This window comes from Vulpes lagopus, chromosome 6 (genome assembly GCF_018345385.1).
Source record: "Vulpes lagopus strain Blue_001 chromosome 6, ASM1834538v1, whole genome shotgun sequence".
Lineage (NCBI taxonomy): Eukaryota > Metazoa > Chordata > Mammalia > Carnivora > Canidae > Vulpes > Vulpes lagopus.
Window position 1 is genome coordinate 34,868,389 of NC_054829.1, and position 13,819 is coordinate 34,882,207.

General features: G+C 38.2%; 1 protein-coding gene across 6 annotated transcripts in view; it reads right to left on the reverse strand.

Moving 5' to 3' along the window:
- Positions 1 to 13,819, reverse strand: part of SYNE2 (spectrin repeat containing nuclear envelope protein 2) — a 326,121-nt gene that overhangs the window by 54,165 nt on the left and 258,137 nt on the right. For all 6 annotated transcript variants that reach the window (XM_041759982.1, XM_041759984.1, XM_041759987.1 and 3 more), the window contains 10 exons: positions 12,764 to 12,940; positions 10,563 to 10,718; positions 9,037 to 9,189; positions 7,251 to 7,421; positions 6,650 to 6,780; positions 4,469 to 4,673; positions 3,124 to 3,303; positions 2,074 to 2,202; positions 600 to 754; positions 342 to 486 (listed from right to left, as the gene is read on the reverse strand). In XM_041759982.1, coding sequence (XP_041615916.1) covers positions 342 to 486; positions 600 to 754; positions 2,074 to 2,202; positions 3,124 to 3,303; positions 4,469 to 4,673; positions 6,650 to 6,780; positions 7,251 to 7,421; positions 9,037 to 9,189; positions 10,563 to 10,718; positions 12,764 to 12,940 — 1,602 coding nt within the window. The remainder of the gene's footprint in view (positions 1 to 341; positions 487 to 599; positions 755 to 2,073; positions 2,203 to 3,123; positions 3,304 to 4,468; positions 4,674 to 6,649; positions 6,781 to 7,250; positions 7,422 to 9,036; positions 9,190 to 10,562; positions 10,719 to 12,763; positions 12,941 to 13,819) is intronic.

A 13,819-nucleotide genomic window follows, 5' to 3' on the forward strand; every position in this document is an offset into this window, starting at 1 on the left:
ACAAATGAATCTGCCTAAAGACATATAATTGGTATTTAGGGATTGATAGATTTTTTTTTTCTTTTTTAACGATTTTATTTTTTTGAGAGAGAGCAAGAGAGTACAGGGAGGGAAAGTGGCAGAGGGAGGAGAAGCAGGCTCCCCACTGAGCAGGGAGCCTGACATGGGGTTAGATCCCAGGATTCTGAGATCACTACCTGAACTGAAAGCAGATAGATGCTTAGCCGACTGATCCACCCAGGCACACCAGAATTGATTTAAATAAAATACAATGAGTATCTATCTTTCCCAGACTCCCACCCCAGGATGAGGGTACAAACTAGTAGAGAGCAAAGATTTACCCCATATGTTTTCTGCTGTTCCAGGAGAGCTGGGAGGCTGTTGCCAATATTCACCTTGAGGGTCTCTTCTATCTTCTCCAAAAGCTGGACCCATTTTTCACAGCAACAAAGAAACTTTTCATTCAGTCCAATTCCCTGAAGCTCACTACAAAGGTTTATAAACAAACAAGACACAGCCATAAAACAGTGATGTTACTGAGCTCAAGCTGATGATTTTAGCTTCACTGAAACAGAATGGTAGAGATGGGTTGCTCTGACCTGCAGCGTTCCAGTGCTGTTGCTGTGGCCCGAATCCATTGTCGGTTCATATTTTGTAACGTCTTTACAGCTATGTCACTAAGTGGGAGCTTGAGGCTTACTGCATTCAAATGTTCAACATCAGGTGATTGGGCCGTCAGTGCCAGCACATGTTTCTATTAAAAAAAATTACATTTCAGGTTTCTGGAGGTCAGTAAGATATCTAGAGGATGAAAAGGCCTCAGTGATGCTGCAGACCATTCTTATCCCAAAAATGAGGGAAAATTGGGGCCTAGGTAGGTATATGACTTGCCCACAGTCAAATAGCCAATTAGTATGAGAGCTGGACCTGAACTCTGATCTCCCAATCCTGTGGCTTGTCTAGGACAAGTGCACACGTGAGCAGCACCTGAATGGCCCAGGAAATAGAAAATGAAGTCAGATTTTGTCTTTAAGGCAGATAGAAATGAGTTGTTGTTATTGTTTTTTTTTTTTAAGGACTCATTTAGAACCTTAAGAGTCCCATGCAGTCTGCCAATAACTTGACCTTCAATATATCGTGCAGTTTACCTACAGATCCAATGAAAATTTAATCCTTAATTAAAATAACCCCAGTAAAGCATGGTACTTAAAACATTTATATTTTGATAGAACATGAAATCATGAGAAAGCAAACTCAGCAAAATGTTATTTTTAAAATACTCCAGGGACAGCATCTAGGTCAATGATACGCTAAGCAAATGTCCTTCACAATATCCACATTATCACTACAGAACTTTGCCATAGTAATCTAGGTGAGGGTCAGCAAGTTTTTTCTATAAAGGGCTAGATCATAAATATTTTAGCTTTTATGGGCCATATGATCTTTGTTATAACTACTCAGCTTTGCCCCTGCAACATGAAAACTCCCATAGACAGTTAATAAATGGAAGGGCATGACTGTGTGCCAATAACATTTTATACAAACACGTGGAAGACAGGATTTGGACAGTGTGTCATAGTTAGCTGACTCTTGATCTAGGTTATGAATATTGGTCCTTCGGAGTTTGTAGGATCCAAATTTTGTTGTTACTTATACTAAACTTACTAACTTAAGAAAGAAAGAAAAAGAAAAAGAATAGAATTAATTTAATAGGATTTTTACTTTTGATCTTCAGCCAACCAGAAAAATTCAATTAATCACAACAGCCAATTCCTAGATTATTCCAGTTCACTGAAGCTAATTAGTAAAGATGTCAAACATTTATTTATTTATTTATTTTTTGATGTCAGACATTTTTAAATCTACTAAATTTACTGTGGCATATTACTAAAATAGATCTCTCTGTTGTCATACTTTTCTAGGCCTTAGGGCAAATAAGGTCAAGAATGAATGGCATATAACTGACTGTGCTGAGTGAAGATACAAATAGACTCTATAACTTGACAGTCATTAGCTTATTTTTTATCCTATGGTTGAGTCTAAGCCCTAAGAAAACACAAACATTGGCAATACCAGGAATAAATCAGGGTTTTCTTCTTTTTCTTGATGGTAAAGTTTATCCAAATTCTCTTCTTCATGCATAATGAGACCTTTTAAAGATTCCAACCGGTCCCCAAAATCCTTGAATTGTGACAGAACAAACTAGAACAAGAGAAATTTTCATTAGAAATTTTCACATGCATATATAACAGAATTAAACATAGTTTTGGAAGCTGATAAAAGCTCAAGATGCCTAGCAGCTCATTATTATCTTGACTATCCAGAGATGAATATTCAGAAGATTGTTTGTTTTTACTCTATGCCTCTGGCAAAGCACTGAGCCTTCAGGGATGACTGGATCATCTCCTTGAAGGGGAGGGGCACAGAGAGGAGGGTTGGTCTCTGCTCTCTCGGCTTGCTAGTTAAATGTTCTCTTCCTGTTGATATTGAGATGTGACATTGCAGTTCTATGGCCTTCTATGCAGCTTTTTGACAGCTCATGCAGTAAAGGTTTTTCAAAAAGTGAATAAAGAATACAACAGATGTTTAAGCTTTAAGCAGCTACTTCTATGACTTGAGTACCCATTTGGAGATCCAAATAACTGAGATCTGAATAGTGAAAGGAATACAATATCTTACTTCTTAAACTAACATGTTCAGTGAAGAACAGATGCTTGCCTAAGATCTGCCCATTGCACATGGGATTGAACAGTCATGTCAGGACATCTTTATGTTCAGGGCATCTTTATTCTGTAGTTTCCCTGAGGAGCAGTCCATAAAGCACTAAAAACTCTTACTTCATAGGATATAAGGAATTGAGGGTAGCTTGCAAATGTTCAGGATTATAATTTGAATGGAAAATGAAATGAAGGGATCCCTGGGTGGCGCAGCAGTTTAGCGCCTGCCTTTGGCCCAGGGTGAGATCCTGGAGGCCCAGGATCGAATCCCATGTCGGGCTCCTGGTGTATGGAGCCTCCTTCTCCCTCTGCCTGTGTCTCTGCCTCTCTCTCTCTCTCTCTCTCTCTCTGTGTGTGACTATCATAAAATAAAAAAAAAAAAAAAGAAAAAGAAAATGAAATGAACCTCAAATTCATTAGCTTTCACAAGTAGCATCTTTTCCAAGTAAGAAGCCCTCTGCAGGGAGTGAAGTTGTGTAGAGAGGGGCACGTGGGTGCTAGACTCTGTGAGTTGTGTAAGTCGATCCAGGAGAGTGGAATTCTGGAGAAAGGCTTCTTTTGTCTTCTGTACATCCTGCTGCAGCTCCTGGAGAAGAAGCAGTGATCAGAAAACTCCTTCTCCTCCTATCATAACAAAAATTCTCATCCCTCCTACTCTATCAACATCCAGAAGAATTTCTGCCCTAAAATTGTGGGTGTGGCTTTCTGTTATTGTTTAAAGAGCTGAAAAAGCTAAGCGTTCCTTGTATGATGCACATCACTGGTGATCTTCTCAAATAGTTCAGAGCTAAAACTGACAAATGATCAACAGAGTTGGGGCTTCCAGTGTACAGAAACTAGAGATCACCTGGGTAGATTCTGATGTTTTGTGTCTCTAATCACCGAACATTTTAGGAATCTGCTTTAAGGCTAATTTTATGAATCAGCGCAACTCAGTTTTTGGTCTGAGACTTTGTGACATAAATGAATTCATTTGCAGAGACTGTAGATTATTATTAATCAAAATGATTTTAGGGCTACTCTATAAATACAATGTATGTGAAATTTGTTTGTTTCAACAACAAATTAGGTAGAAGTTGATTTGTTTTTTGTTTTGTTTTGTTTTTTTGGTTTTTTTGGTAGAAGTTGATTTGAAATACAGAGCACATTTGTTGGATTGTCTAAGTCAATTAATACTTTTTGATTTGACCTATAGTATCAGAAGATACACAATGGATCCAGTGACCCAGTTTAAAACTAGAGAGCATTCACTTTCTGGGCACTCATTAATATAATAGGATAAAATTACAGAAGAAATCACACAACTCTTAAATATAGTCTAAAAATCATTATACCCACAGAAAAGCCATATAAATGTGGCATGAGTCCATAATTATTTCTAAAGCAAGAGATTCAATATCTATTATTCTTAAAAGATCATACTCTGTTGAACTACTTTTGCCTTTATCTGAGACCTTGCATGAGACTTTTTTTTTGCTTTAGAGATTTACCTGCTAGAATGAAAGGGGAAACTTAAAATGAGGTATTATCAGATGCCCTTGACCCAGCTACCTGCTGCCTAGACCTCGCCTCAGAGCTGCTACCTGGCCCTCCCAACCCTGCACATCCCAGGCTTGTTTATGTCCTATATGGCCTGCTCATGAGCCTCTCCTACCCACTTCTTTGTCCCTGTGGTCCCTCTAGTTCCTGGGTCATGGTACTATCAATTGGGCTGCTTTGGCCTTGGTTTTCCCAATGGGCTTTGCAACCACCTTTACATCCTGCAGGGCTGAGGTCAGGATCTCTGCCAGGTTGTTTCCAGACATGTTGATGTTTTCAAGCTGTTGGTACTTTGCTTCCTGCTGCTCCAGCCTTGCTGCGGCTTCGGTGTGAGCACTGTTATAGGCCTTCCAGAGCTGTAGCAGACTCTGGGCCTTCTGCAACTGCTCCGCGATGTCTTGGTTTACCTGGGTCCACCTGTCAGAACAACATGAACAACAGGACCTCATATCATCCTTCCCCTCACAGTGAAAGCATAACATGCACACATTCTATCAGTAAGTCAATAGCAAATGGGTTGTTAAGAAGACACAAATGCCTTTTAAAATGAATGTATCACCATTATATAAACAGAAGTCCAAATTAGGATATTTAGTTGGCTAAATATCAAACTAATATCAACAAAACCTACCAAATTTGTGATTTGCAAATCTATTGTATTATGAACGTCTGTTAGGCAAAGACAGACAAAGTATTGAATTGCATGCCTGATGAAACCTTCTCCACATGGGAGGAGTCATTGAATAGGCCTTATTTAAATTACATTTATGCCAAATTTATTATTTTCTAATTACAAAAGCAACGTGTTCCTTATATAACAACAGGAATAGGGGAAATCACTTTTTACTCTACATATAGACTCTGGTACCTTTCTTTCCCATGTGACTTAAAAATTTCCCCATGTTATTAATAAATGCGCCACCCAGGGATCCCAATAAGTCTAATTTTAAATGGCTATACATAATAGTCCTTAATGGTCTGGTTTCTGTTTAATTACCAAATTCAATTTTTAGCATGGATACTGATGTACTTTTCAATTTTGCTTTCAAATTGTATGCTTAGATACAACTTTGTTCAAAAGACCTATTCCTGCATTTCAAGACGTTGGCCTTAAACCAGATTTCTGAGAGAATTACTTAGTCAAAGAATAAAACTATGCAAACATTTTTAAGGTTATGAGTATATATGTGGCCAAACTAGCTTTCTGGAAACATTATAATATTTATACTTTCACCTGCAGCCTATGAAAATGCTTGTTTCAGGATATCCTTAACCCTGCTAAATGGATGGAAAAGGTGAAAAATGGCACAAATGCTTTATTTTTATGGATTTCAATAACCTATTCAGAACAGTGCTTTTTCTTAGCAATATTTTTCCTACTTACCAATATAATATACACTCAATTATAAAATAAAAAGAAAACAAAACCCCACAAAACATGTATGTTTAAATCTATCTATCCCTACATCTGTATCTAGCTTATTGACCTACCTTCCTACCTACCTACTTGCCTACCTAGCTATAAAGAGAAGGTAAAAAAACCTCTTGACATCTCATTAATTTATAGACAACTACCATTAGCATTTTGGTGCTATTTTCTCCAACCTTTTTAACCAGCCTTCTGATATATTCTTGTGCCAACAACTGAACGTGTTTGTGTAGTGGCAACTGAATCCGTTTAATTAGCAAACTGCGCCACCAAGTTTGAAGGGTGGCTCCAATGCTAGAAGTGGCATCAGATACATGTCTATGTTCCTCCTTATTCCCCTTCCTTCCCTTCTCCCAATAAGGACTGGATCAAGAGCTGATGATGCCACTGCAGGGCATATACACTTGATGTCCCTTGTTCAAAGTGGATTTACCAGAGATGCTGAATCTGTCTTCGTCCCTGGAGCAAATTATCTTTAGGCCGAATTTCATGTCCTACTCAACAGAATAAAAGCCTTGAAATTAACTAGGGCCACACTCCTTAGAAGGAGCTTCCTACCATAAGCAATTCATCCAGGAATTCCTTCCAACCTCACAAATCATCTCCCCAAGAGGAATAATAACAGCTTCGTTCTTCCAGGTTATGTTTCCAGTAAATCAGATTGTTCTTCTGACTACTCTGTAGCCTGTCTCTGCCTGGGATTTTTGTGTCCCTGGGGATTGCACTGAGCAGTTAGTCTATGCCCTCTGAAAGTGGCTACCCTGGTTACAAGGCAAGAAATAGCCTTCACAAAATCAAATCTTACTTACACTAAATGTTTTGAAGCAGAAGAAACCAAAATAGCATAAAACCAGTTATCTCTGATGACTAAGATGACTTTACAAAGCCTATGTCACTTCATTCACCATATGTTGTTGAGATAAAGATATCTGCTCTGTTATTCAAACTGTATCTTAAAGCATACCTGGCATGAGTATCTTGGCATTTCTCTTCAATTATTTCAGCAACCGAGGGGCAGTGATCTTTGAGTTTTCCAATCACCTCCTGCAGTTTCTCCCAACTTCCTTCACTGCTCTCAGCTTCATCTTGAAGAGACTGAGAGAAAGAGCAGGTACATTCTTTCAGAATGGCCTGGCCACATCCAAAGGAGGCAGCCACTGATCATCACTTGCTGCTGTATCACAATACTATGAACACTCAAACCTCAATAGGACTGGGAAAAATTACTAGAAATGTGAAGAAGAAAACTGAGATGACATTCTTTCATTTGAGACAGAACTTTAAAATGTATACTAACACACACATACCCCCCAAAACCCAAAACAGTGAAATAATATGGACATGAACAATGACGAAAAATCCAATGCATCCTGTTACAAAATTTCACTCATCTGGCTCATGTGATTCATTTTGGAATTCCATGTTACACTTTTGATGCTGCTATCTAAAATACTGTTTTGTGCTTCTCTGTGGACAGCACAAAGGCAATTGTGTCAATTTCTGCGCTTGATTCCACTGGAGATTTTCTGCCAACAGTGTACTGGGCTAAGATCTGGTTAATTTACCTGAAGGTTCTGAACCTGGCATCTTAAGGCCTCTAATGATAAAACCACAGGCTTGCTGTGGTCCATGCAGTACCAGAATCGGATTGTCATCATCGTCACTTCCTCATACAGTTTATCATAAACCTTCCACTCCTGTAAAACAGACTGCATGGAGATCTTGAGTTCATTGACCTATATGAGAAGTGGAAACATATTTAGAAAATCATTAAGAAGAGCCTCTCTCAATCATTTTGTTCCCTTCTAAGGATTCCACTATGGTATCTGATTTAGGCATTTCAGTTTGAGACCACTGGGGGAGTTGCAAACATTTCAATGACAATCTGTGAGCTTTCGATCTTGGGCAAGTTATTTAACCCCTGAGTTGGTTTATTTTTTTCTTTTATTGCTTGTGCTTTTGGTGTCATATCTAAGAAAGTATTGCCTAATCCCGTCATGGAGATTCAGGCCTAGGTTTTCTTCTAAGAGTTTTGTAGTTGTAGCACTATCTTTGATCCATTTAATTTTTATATATGGTGTGAAGGTAGAGGTTCATCTTCATTCTTTTGAATGTGGATATACAGCTCTTCTAGTACCATTCTTTGGAAAGACTATCCGCCGACCTTGGAACTGTCTTGGCACCCTTATCTAAAATTAGTTGACTATAATGTGAGGGTTTATTTCTGGGCTCTTAATTCTATCCAATTTATCTACATGTCTATCTTCTATGGTAGTACCACCTGCATGTTTTTTTTTTTTTACTTTCATTAACTCAAGCTTTTTTCCCCCAACATTTTAATTATAATTCATTGTGTTGTGACTATCTGTTCAAGTATATTTCCTCTAGTAGCCTGTGAGTTCTTTGAGGGTAGGGCCCACTTATTTTTTTGTTAATCTTTGTATTATAGGCAGTGAGCATAGAGCCTCATAGAAGATATGTTTAACAAACAACTTACACAAGATACGTGAAGCTCGTCTCTATTTTCCTGCCTAAGTTATGGGGCTGAAATGAGGCTGAGAGTCACCTATGAATTTCACTCATACAGGTTATTCCCAATTCCTTCTTGGAACAAATGGTCAAAAGCAGATTTTAGTAGATAACAAATATATCCACAATAAGGACCTCTGCGAGGTATGGACACACCTCTATAATTGGCTAGTATTTATAGTTTCCCCCTCCATTTGTGGGGCACCGTCAAAGCTGTAATATCTAGAGATGCCTGTTTTTGCTTTTTTGGTGCTCTACTTCTGGAAGGGCTAAATGCAGACTTTAACGTGTCTTTCATAAAATGACCAGACGTCTTCTACACTCTTTCTCTTTACTTTCTCCTCACCACATGCTATGCTTCTTTACTGCCTTTGGAGTTCTTTATATGCTGACCATGCTTCTAGCTTAATAGAGGCTATAGGAGACAGGATCACTCTCTCCCTGAGTCACCTCCCTGGTCGTGCTTTTTCTTAGCTGCTACTGTGTATCTGGTTAGGAAATGGTACCAGATGCTCCGTTGGGTTGGAGGGTGGAGACATTTCTGTCTGAATACATTAGACAAAACAAAGATAACCAAATGGATTTCTAGCCTGCCAATGGTTTTAGAATTGCTGGCTCTACTGCTAATTATCCAGTGCAAACAAAACAAAACAAAACAAAGTAAAACATGGGATTTGAAATGCTTTTCCCTACTTTAGTATTTCTCTGAGCAATTTCTCAGTTTTCAGCATGGCATGAGTTTCTGTGATTACACAACAACAGAGAAAGATGAAAGAATATATGAAGAGAAATAGTATACTTCAAATGAGTTCTGTCTAGTACCTGGTTGATAACACTGCTCCTTTTTTGAAATAACCCATCAATTCTGGATGCTGTGTCTTCTAATAGTGGCATTGTCCCACTCTCCGAAGTCAGGTAACTTTGTCTCAACTCATCCAGGGCTTTGGATTTAATTGCAAGTTGATTTTCTATATCCTGGAAGGACAAGAGGGAAAGGTTTTCATATGCACAATATTATAGAACAGTAAGATATAAGAGACAGGTTATTGACTTTTTCAAGTAAAAATGCCATTAGAGTACATAATTAAATAACATGACACCTAAAGACATTTTAATGGCAATATATTCAATTCAATTTTTGTAATTATTACAGTATGAGTTCTTACAATAATTTCAATTATTACTTGGATCTAGATTTTAGAAGAGACTATATATATATATAAGTATATAAGTATATATATATTGGTATAGTAGAAAGAATACAGGAGATCTGGTCTCCATTCCATGTCTGCCTGGTACTGGCTGTCTGACCAGACATTAAGTCATTAAACCTCCAAGCCTCCATTTCCTCATCTGGAAATAGTGATGGCACCGCATGCTGTGGCTAGTTTAGAACTGAAGTGAAACCGGGGTGGTCTGTGGGGGATGGTGCAGCATGGACCTATGAAGTGTAGGCTTCTGGTCAGGAGGTATATTGATTCTGAGGTGGCTGTAAGAATTCTAAATGGAAACGGCTAATGGGTACTTAGAAACAGGGCAGGATGGCTTGCAAAGATCTCTTATAATGAGTGCTGCTTACACACCATGCCCAGGACTCTTCTGTAACCTTCTCAGTAGAACTGGGGTGTGAGCTGGCCTTACAGCCCCAATGGGGAGTGCAGCCATGACCTCATGCAGTAGGTGAAGAAGCAGCCTAACCTGTACCATGTAGCTATAAGGACAGCTGAATTGTTTTCAATAGGGAGTGACACAATCAGGGCGGTACTCGAGGAGGATTAATCTACAGTTGGGTGAGGGTATCTTCAAGGCTAAATGACCTGGCAAATGAAAACTGAACAAAACAAAGGGCATGGCCAATAGTTTTCAGCTCGAATGTGATTTAGGCAGTGGTTGCAAGGGACAAGTGGCCCTTTCAGAACACGTCATGTAGTAGGTAAACAGACAATCATTTTCCTCTGAAGAAGCAGAATGAAATACTAATAATGGAAACCTTAGAATAATTTTGTAAATATTGGGTAAGTTCATAAAAAAACACAAAAATCAGAAAACATCAAATCAAAATTTCCTTTGAATGTTTTCTTTCAGGAGTAACACTCAAGTCTTAAGAACAACAATAACTGAAAAGACCTTGTTCTTCTTGTCATAAAAAAAAGAGCACTTTGTAATTTTGTAGAATCCATGGATGATTATCTACTTTACATAACAAAGTAAGTACCTGGGGGTTTGGAAGAGACCCTCAGAAAGTACAGCTACTTGCCCTACTCCTTGGGGCAGAAGCAGCGACTAAACAACACGGCCATGTAACCAGCCTGACCCTGCGTGGGGACAGGAGCCATGTGCCTACTCACCTGACAATCCAGGAGCATCTTCTGCACTGAGATCACACTTCCAGGTTTTTGTAAAGTTTTCAGTCTCTCCTCCTGTGCCTCCATCCAGTTATTCAAAATCTGTATTTTGTTTTCATTCTCACTGATACTTTCCAAAAGTTGTTCTAAATGTTGTATCTGTAAGTTATAAATAAGAAAATAAAACTTTATTTTATATATTTTTAAAGGTTTTATTTATTTATTTGACAGAGAGAGCACAAGTACAGAGAGTGGCAGGCAGAAGAAGAGGGAGAAGCAGGCTCCTCACTGAGCAGGGGGCCTGAGGAGGGGCTCCTTTCGAGGACCCTGGGACCGTGACGTGAGCCAAAGGCAGACACTTAACCGACTGAGCCACCCAGGTGCCCTTAAACCTTTGTTTTAAACCACATGCTTTAAAATGTAAATGTCATGACAGTTACTTTTAAGAAAATAATTTTGTTTCTTCTCAGATTCCTTAATATTTAGCATAAGATTTCCCAATAAGTTTTGGAATAAAGATTCATAAATTAGGAAACAGAATTAAAATCCTTTAATTTATGAAGGATATGAAACATATGAAATGAAAGCTAACCTAAGAAAGCTGGCTGTTTTGGAGTTCCATAATACTTATCTGAAATAAAATCCTGTTGCTAACATTCAATATTTTTCCATTGCATTACCTATTGATATACCTATATAGCTCTTTAAAGAAAACTTTCTTTCCTGAGATATTTTCCATTAGAGTGGCTTAGAAATTAAGTCAATATCAAAAATATCACAAATAATCAATTTAATAAAATAATGACTGTTTTTAGTGTCTGTAATTCTTCTCATTTCTATGCTCATGATTTTTATTAGGTTACAATCACAGTACCTGTAAAGTTTTATGTGCCTTTTCCAATATATCAGTCATAGGCACTTGCTCGGCTGGTTGACATAGGCCTCACATTAATTTAAAAGGCTGCCCAATATTTTATCAAATGGACACAGTACAATTTGATCAATTATTCCTCTATAGTTGTAAATGAAGGCATTTTGTGTTTTATCAGTATAAATAATGTTGAATTGAACACTTTGTGTGAATATTTTTTCATTTTTTGAAGGGCTATCGATTTAAGATAAATGTGTAAGAGGTGGCACAGCTAGGTTAAGAAATAAGGTGATTATTCTAGTTCTTGAAATTTTCTGAATTTTTCTTTCTAAAAAATATGTAAGCCGGGATCCCTGGGTGGCGCAGCGGTTTGGCACCTGCCTTTGGCCCAGGGCGCGATCCTGGAGACCCGGGATCGAGTCCCACGTCAGGCTCCCGGTGCATGGAGCCTGCTTCTTCCTCCGTCTGTGTCTCTGCCTCTCTCTCTCTCTCTGTGACTATCATAAATAAATAAATAAATAAATAAATAAATAAATAAATAAATAAAATTAAAAAAAAAATATGTAAGCCATTATCTACACATGAATGGGATAGCTTTAGTTTTTATCTTTTCTCACTAAATTTTTCTAATTTAGTATTTACTAATATTATAAATATTAGTATATTAGAAATATAGTGTTAATAATGTTTATTTTGAATGCCTGATAGTTAAAGTTGGAATCTTTCCATGCTGATTTGCTAATTATAAATTTTCTTTTATAAATTCTCTGTTCATGTTCTTTGTCCATTCATGCACTTGAATCTTAATTTTATAAACCCATTTGTATGCATTCTTTACACATAAAGAAATCAACCAATTGTTACTATTATATATAAGTACTGAATATTTCTCTACGAATAAGTTTTCTTAATATTTTCAGGGTCATGGAATGAAAATCTACCAAAAGGCCACATACATTTTTCTTCCTTTTCATAATCTTTTCAATGCTGTAATAGCTTTGCCACTTTTGAACATTTACTTTCATAGAAAATGTCAAAATCTCCAACCAGTTAGTAGTCTCACATAATACTTGACAACTTCTTAAATAAAGTTTCTCCTCTTCACTTGCCTAACTCAATTTCCCACTCCGAAATCTCAAAGAAATAAGAATTTCTTCATATTCTCTTATAGGTACCAGTGGAGAATGCCAGAACACATGCTTTATAAAAGGGCTATAAAGGAGAGGATTATTAGGCTAAACTGTAAATTAACCATGTGAATGTCTTCTCAAATTTTTCAGAAAGTGGTATTTTGCAAAGGCCAAATCACACAAAGTGTGACACATGAGCACACCTTTCTATTTAGTGTTCCATGTACCCGGTGCCATTGGCGGTTCATCTCTCCCAGGTGCTCTGCAAACTCTGTTCTCTCATAGCGCTTACTTTCTACATCACAGGTGCTTAACTGAAGTAATGACTGGTTCACAAAGTCAACGATCCATTGTTTATAGTCCATTTCCATTCTGAACTCCTAAAACAAACAAAGTTAAACAACCAAAACCAAAGTGGGTTGACTCAGATTCCCCCTCTGGTTCCTGCTAGGGAACACCAAACTCCCATTCATTCATTAATCAAGGGGCACCTGTCTGGAGTTACTTTCTGCCCTTCCCCCAGCCCCTCCGAATGTCTGCTTTGAGTAGAGTCTCTTGGAGAATTCCACATGCTTAGGAACAGAGACTCACTTCTTTCAAATAGACTGAAAAGTCAAAGGGGAGATATCATGTATGGTAGCTACATCATCTGAACCAAATTCAGGATGCAGGGATTGACAAAGGGTCCCTGCGAGTGGCTTCCTGAGAGCTACACTGGACTTCAGAGCCACCCTGCAGGCTTGTGGAAATGAGGATGGGGAGTCTCTAAGTTAAGACGCTCCTAGAAAACCCAGGACATCAAGGGACTTTGCCTGTTTAGGTCACTTCACTGTTCCTCTAGGAACAATCTAGGCCTTCAGGTTTGGAGAACTTTAAGTTCTAGAGCAATCCTAAAAACACCCCAGGCCAAGCAACCATGTTTCTGTAAAGCCTTGTTGGGCTTATCCTGGGAAGTTCGAATACCTCTCTGGAGGCATCAGGGAGAAAGCCATGCGGTATGTGCTAGGTTACTAGAACTTATAAGAATACATATACTTGGACCCTCCAAAGATTCTACTACTCACTGAAGTGAGGATGTGCTAACATATAGAAATAAAATCCTTGCTAATATGCTTTGACCAAGGTATTCACCCTCTGTCTATCAAGAGGCTCGATCCATCAGAACTGTGAGGTCTTTGAAAACAATGACCAGAGTCTTCATTTATCCCCTGTGTTCCTAGGGGCAAACTTGCCTGGCACATGATAAATGCTTGTGTGTG